Source organism: Callospermophilus lateralis, chromosome 7 (genome assembly GCF_048772815.1).
Source record: "Callospermophilus lateralis isolate mCalLat2 chromosome 7, mCalLat2.hap1, whole genome shotgun sequence".
Taxonomy (NCBI): Eukaryota; Metazoa; Chordata; class Mammalia; order Rodentia; family Sciuridae; genus Callospermophilus; species Callospermophilus lateralis.
In genome coordinates, this window is record NC_135311.1 from 143,649,674 (window position 1) to 143,664,391 (window position 14,718).

At 61.5% G+C, this 14,718-nt stretch overlaps 2 protein-coding genes across 6 annotated transcripts; both read right to left on the reverse strand.

Moving 5' to 3' along the window:
• Window positions 1-514: 514 nt before the first annotated feature.
• On the reverse strand, window positions 515-7,058 carry Plekhn1 (pleckstrin homology domain containing N1). Of its 2 annotated transcripts, none has more exons than XM_077109792.1 (16): window positions 6,976-7,058; window positions 6,786-6,885; window positions 4,170-4,316; window positions 4,004-4,084; window positions 3,857-3,929; window positions 3,594-3,721; window positions 3,390-3,521; window positions 3,222-3,302; window positions 2,577-2,646; window positions 2,288-2,436; window positions 2,022-2,177; window positions 1,668-1,805; window positions 1,371-1,511; window positions 971-1,198; window positions 691-739; window positions 515-603 (listed from the first exon to the last, which is right to left on the reverse strand). In XM_077109792.1, exons 1-16 carry the CDS (start codon window positions 7,056-7,058, stop codon window positions 515-517), a joined length of 1,845 nt encoding a protein of 614 aa, XP_076965907.1. The 2 variants fall into 2 exon arrangements, with proteins under 2 accessions (XP_076965907.1, XP_076965908.1); XM_077109793.1 differs by having other exon boundaries at window positions 676-739.
• Window positions 7,059-7,900: 842 nt separating this feature from the next.
• Window positions 7,901-13,410, reverse strand: Klhl17 (kelch like family member 17). Of its 4 annotated transcripts, XM_077110049.1 has the most exons (13): window positions 13,249-13,410; window positions 12,238-12,497; window positions 12,032-12,153; window positions 11,685-11,906; window positions 11,134-11,250; window positions 10,690-11,035; window positions 10,305-10,449; window positions 10,053-10,220; window positions 9,536-9,624; window positions 9,372-9,445; window positions 9,011-9,192; window positions 8,710-8,817; window positions 7,901-8,595 (listed from the first exon to the last, which is right to left on the reverse strand). In XM_077110049.1, exons 1-13 carry the CDS (start codon window positions 13,353-13,355, stop codon window positions 8,589-8,591), a joined length of 1,947 nt encoding a protein of 648 aa, XP_076966164.1. In that variant the 5' UTR covers window positions 13,356-13,410; the 3' UTR covers window positions 7,901-8,588. The 4 variants fall into 4 exon arrangements, with proteins under 4 accessions (XP_076966164.1, XP_076966165.1, XP_076966163.1 ...); XM_077110050.1 differs by having other exon boundaries at window positions 7,901-8,817; window positions 10,690-10,903; XM_077110048.1 differs by having other exon boundaries at window positions 7,901-8,817.
• Window positions 13,411-14,718: the final 1,308 nt, after the last annotated feature.

A 14,718-nucleotide genomic window follows, 5' to 3' on the forward strand; every position in this document is an offset into this window, starting at 1 on the left:
TTTATGGCATCAGTGTCTGACTAGCCCCATCCATACACCCAAGCACTGACCCCCACCCCCGCCCACTTTGAGGGACACCTTCATGCCTCTGCCGGTGCTGGTTCACACCTTGAGACCCAGGAGCCTCATGCTCCAACCTCACACCCTCAGACCCTGCCAACCGGACCTAGCCCTCTGTCCTGCACATCCATGTGGCCCCCAACTTCCAGGTTAAGTTCCCTCCCTGAGGGCAGAGCTGCAGATGGCATCTGCAGATGTTCAGCAACTCCCTGAAGACCCTTGCTGGGTGGTGGTCAGCCACACAGCCAGGGTGTCCCCAGGGATGAGGCGCCGGTTCTTAGCTATTCCAGCTTCTGCCCATCTGCCCTCAGGCCCTGGACACTCCTTTGACTTGCTGGGGTCAGACCCACGCTGGGGATTTGACACGGGTCAAAAGATTAGGTGACTGCAGGTCCCTCTCCAGGGTCAGAACTGGACAGATGTGGTTCTGACAAGCAGCCCTGGCCAGGGGCCATCAGATCCACTGGATGAGCCCCCCCTCTGCCTCAAGCCTTCTGAGCCGTGGCCATTTCTGGTGGGAGGAGGATGAAGTCTTGTCACCATCTGGTAGGGAGGGCAGAGACCCGTCAGCCTGCAGGAAGCTACATCCTGGTTCACACTTACCCCCAGGGAGGCAGGAACCCCACTCACCTGAGGGAGGTGGCAGAGGGCTGGGTGGCACTTCCCTGGCAGGGGAGACCTGGGAACCCCAAACCACAAGTCTGAGAGCAGGGCAGATCCCCGGGAAGGAGCATAAAGACCAGCCTAGAACTGCCACAGCCCTCCCATCCTTGTCTCCTGGTCCTGCTGGCCCCACATTCTCCTATTTCTCTCTCTCCTGCTCCCTCCAAGTTCTAGGTCTGCCCAGCACCTTTGGGCCCAGGGACTGGGCCTCCTCACTCCTCCGCCCACAGTGGGGGCTGCTACTCACCAGCTGAGGGGAATCTGGGGGCTGTGGACCCTGGTTCTTGATGGGACCCCGGTGTCTCCGAGCAGCTCGGGACTGCAGGGCTCCTTTCTGGGAGACCAAATGGGGAGCTGGGGGGCCAGGAGAGCTGGAGAGTCCAGAGCAGGGACCAGAGACAGGCACAGACACAGGGACCAAGGGGAATGGGCTGCAAGGCTCTGGTCCAGGCGAGCTTCGTACTGCACTGAGGAACTGCCAGGAGAATGGGGGTAACGTGAGGCCCTGGGTGAGGGCCACCAGGGAGCACAGGGGTTCCCGCCCCAGGCACCCCCCTTAGCCTCCCATCATAGCAAACCTCAGGGTTTGGCCTCTCCCTGACTTCAGGCTGCGGCACATTCAGCCCTGTCCCCAGCAGGCAACTGACCTCATCCAGGCCCCTGATATCTGCGATCCTGCGATGGGAAGTGGCAGGTGGGGTGTAGGGGTCAGCATACAGCGGGGAGTGTGGTGCCTCCAGGGGCTGCTCGGGGGCCTCTGGGCCACACTCCAGGCCCAGCCTGCCCACCTGAACGAAGGTGTAGAAGAGACAGTCCCTGAGTTAGAAATAGCAGAACCTCTCTCTGCATGAAAGAGGCCTCGGGACCTGCAGGCCCAGCCAGGCTGAGAGACCAGGCCAGGGAGGCAGGGCAGGAGGGAAAGCCACCCTGCAGGGCTGGGCCACCTTGGTCAGGTCCAGATGCATGTGTGGTGGTACGGCAGGACCAGGCAGCTCCCCTCGGGCCTGGCCCCTGGACCGGCTGCTGCGCCTCAGATCTGCTCTCCGTTGGCCAATGCTGGCACAGTCAGATTCAGAATTGGGCTGGCCCTGTGGGGGACCAAAACCTTCCAGAAAGTTCTCTTGACCCTTCCCACTCAATTCTCTGAGGCCCCATGGCACTCCCTCCAGTCTAAGTCTCCCCAACCCAGGCACCAGGGTCCAGGCTCAGGTTGACGAGGCGTGGGAACCAGTCTCCCAGGCACACAGAAGCCTCATGCTTCCTACCCCTCTTCCTCAGCCATTCCCCCAGGTACTCACAGGTGCAGGCTGGGTAGGAGCAGGGCAGCCTGCAGTGGACAGCACTGAGGACTCAGGGAGGGAGTGGCTGGTGCGGTTGGAGGGGGGCGCTGGGCACCCTGAATCCCAGCTGGTCCGTCCATCAGAGGAAAGTGAGCCGCGGACACCACCTGTGACCTGGGCAGTCGGGATGAGCTGGGTGGCCAATCCCTCTCCCCACCCACCCATGTCTGGACCCACCCCTCTATCCCCAGGGCCTGAGCCAAGGTCCTTCTGCTGCCCCTCACCTGTGTGGGCCCCTGCAGGCCTGGGAAGCTCTCAGGGTTGAGCAGCAGGGGGCCCCCATCCTGTCTGGAAACCGTCTGGAGGCAGAGCAGCCAGTGGCGGTAATCTTCATGACTGGCACACACCACCCGGATGGTATGGATGAGTCGGCCTGTACACAGACTCCATGAGGTGGGGCCTGGCAGCACAGGTGTACCCCACAGAGTCCCCATAAAGAGCTGGGCTGTCCACCAGGCTCACTCCCCTTCCCCCTGGCCCCAAGGCAGGGGCAGAGTCTGGGTCAGAACGGACCTGAGATCAGGAACGAGCGGGTCTGCTTCTCTTCCAGGTTGATGTGGATGGCAGTGAGTGGCAACTCCCCCTGTGGGCAGTGAGTGAGGCCTATGCCTTCCTGGGAGCAGCTCCAGCCCCTGCCTGGCCCCATCCCCCAGTCTTCCAGAGCTGGGCTGGGCACCCAGACAGTCCAGCACCAAGGCCAGTTCCCTGAGGAAGTAGGGCAGCTAAAGTCTCTCCTGGGGACATCATCACCCAGGTCTGCTCACCAACTCACATAGCAGATGGGGAATGACCCCCAGGCAGGGAAGCCCCTGTGTGTCTCCTAAGTGTGCACCAGTGACGTGCTCACTGGCATGTATGCACACTCCCGTCAGGCAGCAGGAGCACATACCAATGACTCCCAGGAGGGTCCCACCTCATGCCACCTGCCCAAGGGCGATGATCTGGCTGGTGGCTGAGGGCCCTTCAGGATGAGGAAGGTGCTCCAGGGAGGAACTCTTTCACCTCGGAGCTGAGATCAGGCTGACCAGGCTGTGAGCCAGACGGGTGGAGCCCTGTGCTCTGTCCCAACAGGCCTTGATACACAGGTTCTCCCCGAGTTGCCGCCCCCACTCCACACAGCATGCCTCCCTGGGCAGGTCCACCCTGGGGAGGGCCCACCTTAAAGGCAATCCCATCTGGTTCCTCAGAGAAGATGGCCAGGGACGTTGGGTACAGGACCAGGAGCCGATCCCACTGCTCCTGCAAGGGGTCAAAAGACAGCATGGGTAGGGCTGGGCGCCAGGGGCTGCCCCACCTCCCCCTTTACCCTGCCCACATCCCCTCCACCTGTGAAGGCAGGTGCTGCAGCTTGACCCTTGAGGCACAGATGGCACTGCCCACAGATTCACGCCCAGATGCCCTCCACAGCCAGGTCAGACGGCGCTGCAGGGACCAGGGGAGCTCATCCCCTGAGGGGCCCTGTGGAGGAGGCCATCAGGGTAGGCTGGCAGGGAAAGAGGGGGGAGGGGCCTGCAGGTTCCTGACACTGACCTGCGGGGGCACAGAGTGGCAGTGCCGCAGTCCCCCGACAAGGGCCATCTGCTTTTCCAAGTGGTAGAGCCAGCAGCGGAGCTCATCTTCACTGGGACAGAGAACGAGGAGTGGGGCGGGCAGTGGGCCTGGGGGTGGAGGAGCAGTGTGGGCTGAGGTGGGCCCAAGCTTGAAGCCCCAGAGTCCAAGCACAGGTCCCTCTCCAAGGGATCTGTGCAGATTGATCCGTGGCCCTGGCTGGGAGGCCAGTGTCCTTCACATACCTGTGATCTGGAAGCCATGCTCTCCAGTCTCCTCGAGGGGGCAGATGCTCAACTCCACCAGCGGCAACAGCCCCTGCCAGAGAACAGGTAGTAGCAGCTGCAGGAACTCTCAGGGGCCTTTCCCCCACCCTTGCCCAGGCCCCGTACCTGGAATGTGAGTCCTGCAGAACTGTGAGCCTGGAAGTAGAGGTGGGAAGGGAACAACTCCAGGTAGCAGTCACTGGTGTCCTGGGGAGAGCAGATGCCCATCTGAGGGACTGGGGCAGACAGGATGGTGGGGTATGGGTCCCTGAGCCTGCCCCCCAGCCCCCACCTGGCTGTGCTGGAACCGCAGCTGGACCTTGGCATAGTGTACCACCTTGCCCAGGTTCCTCACGGGCACCTTCCGCCGCCCCTTCTTGAACACACTCAGGATGGGCTGCTCCAAGTTCTCCGGCTGATTCTCCAGGCCTGGAAAGTCCTAGGGGAGTAGGGCTTGGGGAGTGGCCAGATAGGGCCAGCAACCCCAACCCATTACTCAGCCACCCATATAGTCCTGATCTGTCCATGCCAGGCCACACAACACACACAGGCAGATGCACACAGCCTGTATACATGGAATGGTGGCAGAATACACCATATGCACACAATACAGCTCCCCAGTCCATGCTACCTGGTCTAGCAGTGACAGAGAAGTTGGGACTTGGTGGAGTCAACCCTTAGCTTCACCACCTCCTGGTTCTGCAGCTCTGTTTTGTTTGTTCAATCTCCCCAGACTTTTCAAAGGAGTTTTGGGGTGTCTGGGTGAGATAGGGCATAAAACCCTGCCTTTTACCAATAAACTGGTAAATGTTTAATACCTGATTCTATAAGCAAAAACAGACAAAAAAAAAAAAAAAAAAAAGCAAAAACCCAAGCCCTAATCTGTAATATACACCAATTTCCTTGGTGTAATATTCCCACTGCAGCCTGCTTGGATACCAACACGGGTTCTGGGTGCTCAAGTGCTAGTTGCTCTAGCATACCGAGCACGGGCCTCAGTCTCTCACACAAAAACGGCAATGACTAAGGGTTCTCTGCGACCTGCCCCTCCACTCTCCCTCCCTCTCTTTCTCTCAAATCAGGCACATGTCTGAATCGGGCTGTCCCCTTGGCTGGGGCCACTCAGCACTGACTCTCCACATCACAACCTTCGGGCCTTTGCTCAGCTCTCACCTTCTCCCTGGCTGCACACTCTTCTAAAATTCCAGCCTTTCCTGTTCTAGTTGGCTGCCTGACCACAGTTGACTTACTCTATTTCTACTTAGTCGTCCTGTCTATCTGCCACTGCTGAGTCTCCAGGGCCTGGAACGTGCTGGGGGGGGGGGGTCAATGTACTATGCTGAAGGGAAGGAAGAAGGGCCAATGTCTACACAGCACTTAGGTAGTCCTGGCAGAGAGTTCCTTCTCTACCAATGGGGGCTTTGATATCAGAGCCAGGGTCAGATAGGAGTCAGGTGCTAAGGGACTGGAGAGGACTGTGACCTACTAGCCTAGGGGCAAATTCTGTTGGGGGTCACCTTTGGGTCACCTGCAGGGCTGCTGTGTCCTGGCCAAGCCAAGCTGCCCCTTGGGCAAGCCTAGGAATGTGAACAGACAGATCACAGTTCCCCCGGCTTCTCTGCCTCTGGGTGGGGCCTTCTGCACCCACACCCAGTGTGGGAAGATTCCAGATGACACTCTCGAAAAAATAGGCCATGAATCCGTAAGGGCTATGCCACTGGTCCTGGGGCCTAGGTCAGCCTTGGGGCCTGGGAAGGACAGCTAGGAACTGCAGTAGGGATGGAAGCATGGATGCTGTCCAAGCCTGGCCAGGGCCCTCCCTGGCCCCTATCTCCCAGGGCTCAAGGGGTCTTGACCCTTTTCCAAGGGAGGACCACTAGGGGCACCATGCCTCATGGGACTCCCTCCAGGGTCACACTGCCTGTCCTGGGCTGAACAGAGAGAGTCAGGGTCTGAGATGTAGCCCCTTCTCTGAGGCAGCACAGTTTCTGAAGCCAGCAGCTGACTGCAAGAGCCCTGAGACCTTAGACAGGGGACAGGGGATGACACGGGGTCCCAGCCGGTGGGACAGTGAGAAAGGTAGGCTCTGGGAGCCCATGCCAGCTGCTTCAGTCCTGGCCCAGAGTCCGCGCCCCCACTTCCAGCATAAGATCCGTGGGCAGGGTCCCACAGGAGGGAGCTTCAGTCTAGGTTCTGCCCAAACCAGTGCCAGCTGCTGGGGAAAGAGGCTAGGGCTCCTCTACTCAGCCAGTCCATCGTCCCACAGGGGCACCCTCAGTTCCTTCAGGAGAAGTAGCCTAACAAGTGCTTAGTGGTCACTTCCTTTCTGTGCTGGGGCAGGAGGCACCAGCAGAGGTAGGATGGCAGTGGGCAGTGGATATCTGGGAGCACTTTCCTGCGAGACCCTGAAGGAGAAACTAAGGCCTGCAGAAGGTGACCAGCTGGCTCTCTGGCGCCTGAAACCCTTTACTTTCTCAAGCACATCACCCAAAGAACTGCAACATAGATGCAACCGGTGAGCTGGAGATCTAACCTGGCGCCGCCTACCCCTGAGAAGTGTGTCGAAGCTTCAGAGGCCCCGCCCAAAGGCCAGGCGCACGGCTCACCACTGACTCAGTCCCAGTCTGGGTTTCGTTCTGGGCCAGACTTTCGGCGGATGAGCTTCCCAGGGCGGGACAGTGTCCACTTCCTCACCTCCCTTGGGATCGAAATCCCCTGAGCTGACTGGGATGACCCTTAGCTGTGCAAAACTGCGACGCGCACGCTGGCATACGGCACAGAAGAGCGCGCAGAGCTGCACTCAGACCCCAGGCCTGGCGACAGATGGGGGCCTCGCCACACGGCCGGGCGCTCAACGCCTCAACTCCGCGGGCAGCTGCCACTCCGGCGGGACACGCCCTCGGCTCACCGTCCCCGGGATGTAGTAGAAGATCTTGTCTGCCGCGGCGTCCCCGTCGGGGCCAGCCTCGGAGCCGAACAGGCCCGCCAGCTTCCTCGAGGTGTCCTCTCTGGGGACAAGCGAAAGGGGGTTTGGGGCTCGGCCTTCGGTCGGGTCGAGGGAGACCGTGTTCCCGGGTGGCTGCGGCCGCCCCTCTCACCTATTTCCCTTCAGCGAGGGTTTCCTGGAGAAGGAGGCCCGCAGCCTCCTGGGGGTCTGCGGGACGCAGTGGCTGTTCCCCATTGGTCCAAGCGGCAGCTGGCCGGGACCGAGCCGGTAGACAGGTCTGGGTCCCCGGGTCGGGATCCTCCTGCCCCCGCCTCCCGTGAGCGGGCGGGGCCGTGGGACTCTTCGCGCCTACTGGGGTGGGGGAGGAGCCTTTCTGGGCGGGGCTTGGCTCCACCTGAGCCCCGCCTCCCGATGGACCCGGCTGGGTTCTTCTCAACAGCTCTGGGGCGGAGGAAAAGGGCATCTCCTCAGATGGGGACAAGAGGATCAGTAGCGCCTGCCTGTGTTCAGGCTGGGGGTGACTGGGCACTAAAGCCTAGGAATCCAGCGACCTTCCCTTCTAGTTGCCCACCCCCCAACCTGAGCACATATCCGGTTTTTATGCTTATCCCAATTGGTCTGAGTCACTAGGAACTGTCAAGAGTGTGCTCACCCTCAGCCACAGAAGCAGGAGTTTGCAACCATGGGGAAGGGGAAGCCAGAAGCCTGGGGCCAAGCCTCACTCCAAGCATAAGTCATAGTCCCCAAGACTTAACTAAATGCAAGAAGGTCACACATTTCCCAGGTGCCCAGACAGTAACGGCAGCGTGGAGGGCCTATCCTCCACAAGTGACCCCAACCCCCAAACCTGGAATATCACAGGGAATTCTCAGGACCAGGTTAGTAGCCCACCTCCCCTACCTCCCCCTGCAAAAGTGCTACCTTGCAGTCCCCAGGCACTAATGCTCCCTTTCAGCCAAGCTGCACACTTGTCCACAGAACGTCATACTGGAGCCCAGACAGGACCCCAGGCTGTGCTGCACCTCCATAAGGCAGAAGAGCTAAAAGGGGCCAGAGATGGACGCTTAGTCTCTGGCTCAGGGAGCCCAAAAAACATGTTTATTGTTCAAGATGGCTCATATTGCTGAGTAGGGTCTGAGTGCATGTGCCCCAGCCCCATGTGAGACCCAGAAAAGACACCACACTGCAGACACAGGATGCAGGAAGGGAGCCTGCTTCGTGCCCTTCCTGGGGACAGCCCTTGCTGAACTTTGCACACTGCCCTTACCTGGCCCAGACTACCTGTCTGCACATGCTTAAAAATCCCTGCCCTGCTCCGGCTCCACCAACTCTGGTTATTATGCTGCTCCTGACCCAGGGTCTATAGAGTACCATTGGGCCACTGACCTCCCTGCAGCGAGTGGCCACCCTATCACCCCTCACTGCCTGGAACAAGGAACTGGGTGGAGGACACTCGGAGGGCAAGTTGGTCCCCTGTGCACACAAGTGCCCACGCTTTGAGAGTAAACATATGAATTGGTAACTGCAGCGGTGCTCATCCATCAATAAATAATGAATTAATAAATAGGTGAGTAAATAAATAAACAGCACACACATAGAGGAACAAGGAGTGAACAGAGACATGAAGAGACGGTGCAGGACGTCTCTGGTGGGGCCACGTCCAGCCCCTGACACATGGCTGAGGAGAGGGAGGTGCTGGGGTCGACCCGAGGGGCTTAAGGCATGTGGGAGGCAGCGGGGCCTCTCTGTGGTCGTTGCTGTGTGTCAGAGGCTGGTGGAAGACACAGACAGCGTGGGCGAGGACGGTGGCGGGAAGTTGAGCAGCTCCAGCACGGCCACGCCCACACTGCTGCGCCGTGTGAACATGCAGGAGGCAGCTACCCACTTGTTGGTCCTTGGGTTGTACTTCTCGATGGAGTTGAGGCTGGAGCTGCCATCATTGCCGCCCACAGCATACAGCCAGCCGTCCATGGCCACCAGGTCATGTGTGCTCCTGGGGATGGGCAGCCAAATAAGTTGTGTGGGTGGGACCACAGGAGGAGCCACTGGGTCGGGGCAGATCCACTGGAGGAGCCAGGGGCGGGGCCACAGGAGGAGCGGGGGCGGGGATGGGTGTCCCCAGTGGAGTGGAGACAGTGGAGCTGATCTACTGCATTGGCTACGACGGCCCAACCTGGCCTGCAAACCTGCGAATGTTCATGGGTGCCACGCTCTCCCAGGCGCCGGCCTTGGGGCTGTATCTCTCCACTGAGTTGAGGCAGCTGGTGCCATCGTTGCCCCCCGCCACATACAGGGCGCCCTCCAGCACCGCCACACCTGCAGAGCTGCGCCGGCTCAGCATGGAGGCCACCGGGGTCCATGCATTCACCTGTGGTGGTGAGGCCTGAGCTGAAGGCTGACACAACCAGGGCACCCCACCCATCCCCCTAAGCAAACCCTAACCCAGGCAGGATATCTGTGAGATAGGGTGGATATGAATGGCTGGCCTGAGGGTGGAACCCCCAGGCAGCAGTGGGCTGGGGGACTGCCATGGGGTGCACTATGCACCTGGGGCTCATACTTCTCCACAGTGGCCAGGTGTGAAGAGCTGTCATATCCACCCACAGCGTACAGGTTCCCATCTGCGGAAGGCAATATACCCTGGTGCTCCTGCTGGGTGGGGGGTGCAGGTAGGAGGGTGGGCACCACAGGAAGCAGGCCCTTTCACCCACCGAGTGTGGCCACGCGCACATATCGCCTCCGGGTGCTCATGGCAGCGATGGATGTCCATGTTCCCGTCAGGGGGTCATAGCGTTCAGCGCTGTGGGCACCAGACTGCTGCTGACCCGTAGCCACAACAGAAAGGTTGTCCAGCCCCAGGACCTGCCCTCCCCCAGGGAACAGCTTAAACCCCAAGGAGGCCACCACGAAGACTCTGACTCAAGTCCTACCATAGCCAACAGCAGGACCTGCGGGGTGGGCATGGGTTGCTGCCTGGTTGGGTATTCCTGGGCAAGTGTCCCCTTTGGGCCCAGCCCTAGACTGGAGGAGAGGACCCCAGGAAGGAAAAGGGATGGGGAGAGACCAGGCCTAAGAACTGCTTGGCCTAGGTAAAGAGGCTCTGGGGACCCTGGTGGCCTGGGCAGGCAGTACCCTTGCCATCCCCCATCAGACACAACTTGGTACAGCCTCACCTCCTGCTGCCGAGCCACCCTGCAGGGTCATGGGGGCCTCAACCCCAGCTACTACCTGTTGAGACAGGAGGCCCCATCGTAGCCGCCAGCTGCGTACAGGAGCCCGTGCAGGGCAGCTACGCCCAGGCAGCTGCGCCTCGTGCCCATGGACACCTCAGGTTGCCATGTGTTGGTCACAGGGTCATACGATTCCACAGTAGCCAGGTCTGAGGTCCCATCATAGCTAGGAGAGGGGTCCACTACTGGTCAAGGAAGGCCTAGCAGGCATGTGCCAAGCCTCGGACCCAAGCCTGGCCTCTATGCTTACCCGCCCACAGCATACAGCCGGTTTCCTACAGCAGCCACTCCCACTCGGGCCCGGCGTGTGGACATGGAAGCTACTACGTGCCAGCGGTCAGTTCGAGTGTCATATGCTTCACAGTCCCCATGGATGGCAAAAAGACTCCCGCCACCTAGGAAAGGGGAGGTGACAGGATAGGAGGAGAGGCACTGGGAGGCAACCAGTGGGAGTCTAGCATAGCCTGAGAGCAAGAGAATTGGGACTCTGGGGGTGGATCACACTCCACAGGGCCTGGAGAGACCCTGGATGGAGGAGGAGGGAGCAGGTCAAGACCTGACCAACGTGGTGGGCTGGGCTTGTGTTGGGTATGGCCAGGGCAGGGGTGTCAGAGGAAGGGGCCGGATGGGCATACCCACGGCAAAGAGCACAGGGCCGGCACCCTCACAGCGCCGGGGCCGTGTGCGGCTGGTACCCAGTACACCTCTCTGCTCGGGCAGCAGGTGGAACTTGAGGGCCTCAATGAGCAGATCCTTGCAGTCAGGGTGATGCCTCACCAGGCTCTCAGCATCCACGTGGCCCAGCAGGAAGTCGCGGCTCAGCAAGGGCAGCCGCACACACTTCATCAGCTGGGGCAGGAGTGCCAAGGTCAGGGGACCCTCAGGCACACTTGCCCCAGGGCTGAGACCCTGGCTCAGATGCCTGTACCACCTGTACGATGGGTTCTTGAGACAGATGCCTGCACTGCCCCCATGGTGTCCCTGAACGGGAGAGGCCAGGGACTCCATGAGGCACACCCAGGCTTCAGCCACCATGGTCCCTCCCCAACACCACAAGGGGTCCCGAGGCCTGGCCTTACTCTTGGAACGTGCTGCCTCCGAGTGTCCACGTCATGTTTGACCCAGCTCAGGACAGCGCGGTAGACATCTTCTTCTGAAGGTACATTCAGGCTGTCACTAGAGACCAATTCCAGCACCTGGGGATAGGGGTCCTCAGGCATGAGATCTGGGGAGGGTCCTGCGAGTCCAGGGAGCCCCCTGAAGGTACCTGGGAGGGAGGGTCTGGAGGTGGTGGTGGGGTCAGTGTTTCTACAGGAAGGGGCCCAGCAGGGTCAGGAGCTGTGGATTGGTTCCTGGGGGCCTAGATCCCAAATAGTCTTGGGGACATGGAACCAGGACTGGGGTTTAGGAGCAGAGGCTGTTAAGGATGAGATGAGATGAAGAGTCCAAGGCAAAGACCTGGGTAGAGCCAGGAGATGGGAACAGGGTTGGGGGTGCCCAGGCGACAGGTCACAGGGTGGGCATGGGTCAGAAGCTGGGAACGAGGCCTGGGGAACAAAGAGCAAGGGGTGAAGGAGGGTGCTGGGGTGGGAAGGGGCAGGGTGTGGGTTGGGCCCTGTGGGCAGGTTACCTGCTTCAGCGGCAACAGCATGAACTCCTCGGTCTTGGCCACGTCCACAAAGTGCTGCAGCACATACCTGTGTGCTGCCTTGAGCAGGTCACTGCAGGAGTGCGTATCGGCAAAGCCCCGGATGCCCAGGCAGTTGGAGGGGTCCAGCTGACTCAGCAGGAACTTGCAGCAGGCATCCCGGACGCCGTTCAGCTGCAGCAGGCTGGCAGCTGGGAGCAGCGTCTGTGGAACATGGAGATGGGGTCTGGTGGGAGGTGCCCAGGCTGTGAAAGTAACTGGAGGGTTTGGGGAGAGGCCTGTGAGGGGCCAGGGCATGGGGAGACCTGGGAGGAGGCACACTGCCTCACCTGTACGTTGCCCTCGCCTACTACAATCTCAGCGGTATATGCAAACTGCACCAGTTGGTCCAAGGCCTGAGGGTCAATGTCATGCAGTGTCACATGAGTCTGGCGGCTCTCACTCATCTCATCTGTGGGGACAGTAGTCAGGCTGGCACCTGTCCCGGGAGAGCTGCAGAGAGCCCCCAAGTGCCACCCAGACTATTGGTACTTGCTTGTGAACATGGCGTGGAAGTAGGGGCTACAGGAGGCCAGCACCACCTTGTGTGCACGGATCTCCTTGGCGGCCACATGCAGGACGATGTCACACAGGAGGCCACGCTGCCGCATTCGGCTCATGGCTACGAAGGCATCATGGTAGTGCCGCTTGGAGTTGTGGGCCACACTGTGGCCCTCGCGGCTCAGTAGCTGCATGGCACCTTCCATGGGGGCTGCGGGCCGGGCCTGCCTGGGCCGTGCTCGCTCTGCCTCTGGGCTGCAGGTGGACAGGGCCAGGTCAGGGTTAGCCCTGTAGGGGGCTGCTCACCCACCTCCTCTGTTCCACCAGACTTCTGGGTATGGCCAGGGCAGCCAAGTCAGCCATCTGTCCAGCAGTCCAGTGGCCATAACGTCTGCATCAAGGCCCACCTAGTAATGCTGCCCGCCTGGAGCAAGACCTCCCCTCCTGTACAGGGAGCTACCCTGGAGCTAGACCAAACTCTCTTCTAAGCCTACTCCCACTGGGGGATCACCCGGACACTGCTGCCCTGACTGTCCAGCTTCCTCTGCCCACCTCCCTTCTCAGCTACTAAGTTCACCCATCTCTTGTTCCCCTTGAGAGACAGGTATCCTCGACCCTTCTAAGGATAGGGCTCCTGCCTTGCCAGCCACCCTTCCCATGCCTCAGCAGTACTGGGAATGTGGGAGGTGTACTCAGGGAACCGGCCAAAGCCTGCTTTAAAGAGACCCCTGGCCCCGGTACAGCAGGTGGACCTCCCGTTGTGGAGGAATTCAAGGGCAGGCAAGGGGCTTAGGGCCTCTCTTTCCAGGGGTCAGCACCCCTGCCCCCCCCCCCCCCCCCCCCGCAGCACTCAGGACTTCCCAGAACCGCTGCCGTGGCCGAAGGACCGAGGGGCTCGGACTTCACACGACCCAGGCCTGCGGCAGCCTCTCGGGCGACGCCGTTCTCCCGAGTCCCCCGGTCCCTCCGTCGGTCCTCGGCGCCGCCCGCTCTCCGCCCTACTCACGCCGGCGGCTGCGGCTGCGGCGGCGGCGGCGCCTCGGGCCCGGGCCCCGGGCTGCCGTGCTCCGGGCTCTGCGTCCTGCCGGCCGGGCGCTCGCCGCGCGGCTGCATCAGCTCAGCCACCGAACTGCCGCCGCGAAGCGCGCAGGACGAGCGAGCGCGACTGCTGGAAGGATGCTCAGCAGCAGTGGCCCCTCAGCGTCGCGCGCCTCCCCGGCTGCAGACGCTGTTTCTCGGCGCCGCCCGCCCCATCTCTCGCGCTCCGAGGAGGCTTCGAGGATCCGCGTTGGACACGGGTCAGCCCGGCGTCGCACCATCGGATCGATTCCTCTCGTAGCCCTCGGGCCCCGCGTATTGCCCCAGGCGGACAAGCTCCGGGCCCCAGATGGCCAGCCACCTGCCGGTTGTGCTGTGGTGGGTCAAGCCTTGGGCCGTACGCTGGCCTTTTGGTCCAGCCGTCCAGGCCCGCAGACCCGCAGCCTAGAAGGAGGAATGCATCCTCTCCGCCCAGCCCGGGGCGCCCTGGCCAGACACTCGGGTGCGTTTTCCGTGGGACCTCGCTGCACGGAATGTGGATGGTGCTGCCAGGGGCTGCTGACCGTCCAGCGAGGGACACAGGGCTCTTGCTCCGACCTCGCATCAGGCGAAGCGAGTCCCGCCTCCCAGCATGCTCTGATTCCTGTCAGACTGTCTATCTGTATCCCTGCCGTTTCTGTTTTCATTGTTTTCTCCATTAAACCCTTGGCTTGTCATTGGTTTGTGTGTTCTTAGAAGTCTCCACTGTCGCACGTTCTGTCTGGTGTCAGCGCCCTGCACACGCACGGGTGGGCCGCGGACAGGGCCTCGATTCCCCAGGTGGGAGTTGTTATTTCAGCGTGTCACGGAGGAGGACGCAGAGCTCTGACCTGGCCCGGCCGCGTTGGGCGAATGAATGCCAGAGCCGTGCCAGAACCCACCTGAGGCCCTGAGGGTGCGAACGCGCCCTCCCGCCTGGAAGCCACCGGCTACGCAGTCGAGAATCGCAGAGCCAGCGACAGGGCGGGGCTCGGCCGGGGGCGGGGCCGACCCGGAGGTAGTGCCGTAGCGCACGGCTTTCTGGGGCCGGAAGTGCGGCGCACGCGGCGGGCTCGGCGTCATGGCGGAGGCGAGGATCCGCAGGAGGTAAGTCTGCTGTATTCCTGGCGGGAGCCTGTGCTCCGGGCTGTCCTCTCCCCTATCGAAGGCTGGGGCTAGTGGGCTGGCGCCTTGTGACCCTCCGTGACCCGCAGGCGCCTGGCGGAGCTGACGGTGGACGAATTCCTGGCCTCAGGCTTCGACTCTGAGTCCGAGTCCGAGTCCGAGGGCGCCCCGGAGGCGGCGACGCGGGAGCGGGAGGCACGCGGACGTGGAGCTGCGCGGCGTCTGGAGCCCGGCGGGGGCCCCGCGGCCCGGTAAGCCGGCGCCGCCGGGGTGGCTTGCTGTGCCAGCCTTCCTC

Bases quoted from the DNA above. Each gene is read 5' to 3' on its own strand.
- Plekhn1 (XM_077109793.1), bottom strand. From the start codon at position 7,058: ATGGGGAACAGCCACTGCGTCCCGCAGACCCCCAGGAGGCTGCGGGCC. The intron at 3,303-3,389 runs GTGGAGGGGATG...GACCCCTTGCAG, and splicing joins TGCAGCACCTGCCTTCACAG to GAGCAGTGGGATCGGCTCCT. The intron at 1,512-1,667 runs GTGGCCCAGCCC...ACCTTCGTTCAG, and splicing joins TGCATCTGGACCTGACCAAG to GTGGGCAGGCTGGGCCTGGA.
- Klhl17 (XM_077110048.1), bottom strand. From the start codon at position 13,355: ATGCAGCCGCGCGGCGAGCGCCCGGCCGGCAGGACGCAGAGCCCGGAG. The intron at 9,625-10,052 runs GTAGTAGCTGGG...TGGTGCCCACAG, and splicing joins GGGGCCTCCTGTCTCAACAG to CGCTGAACGCTATGACCCCC. The intron at 8,818-9,010 runs GTTTGCAGGCCA...GCCCATCCCCAG, and splicing joins GCACCCATGAACATTCGCAG to GAGCACACATGACCTGGTGG.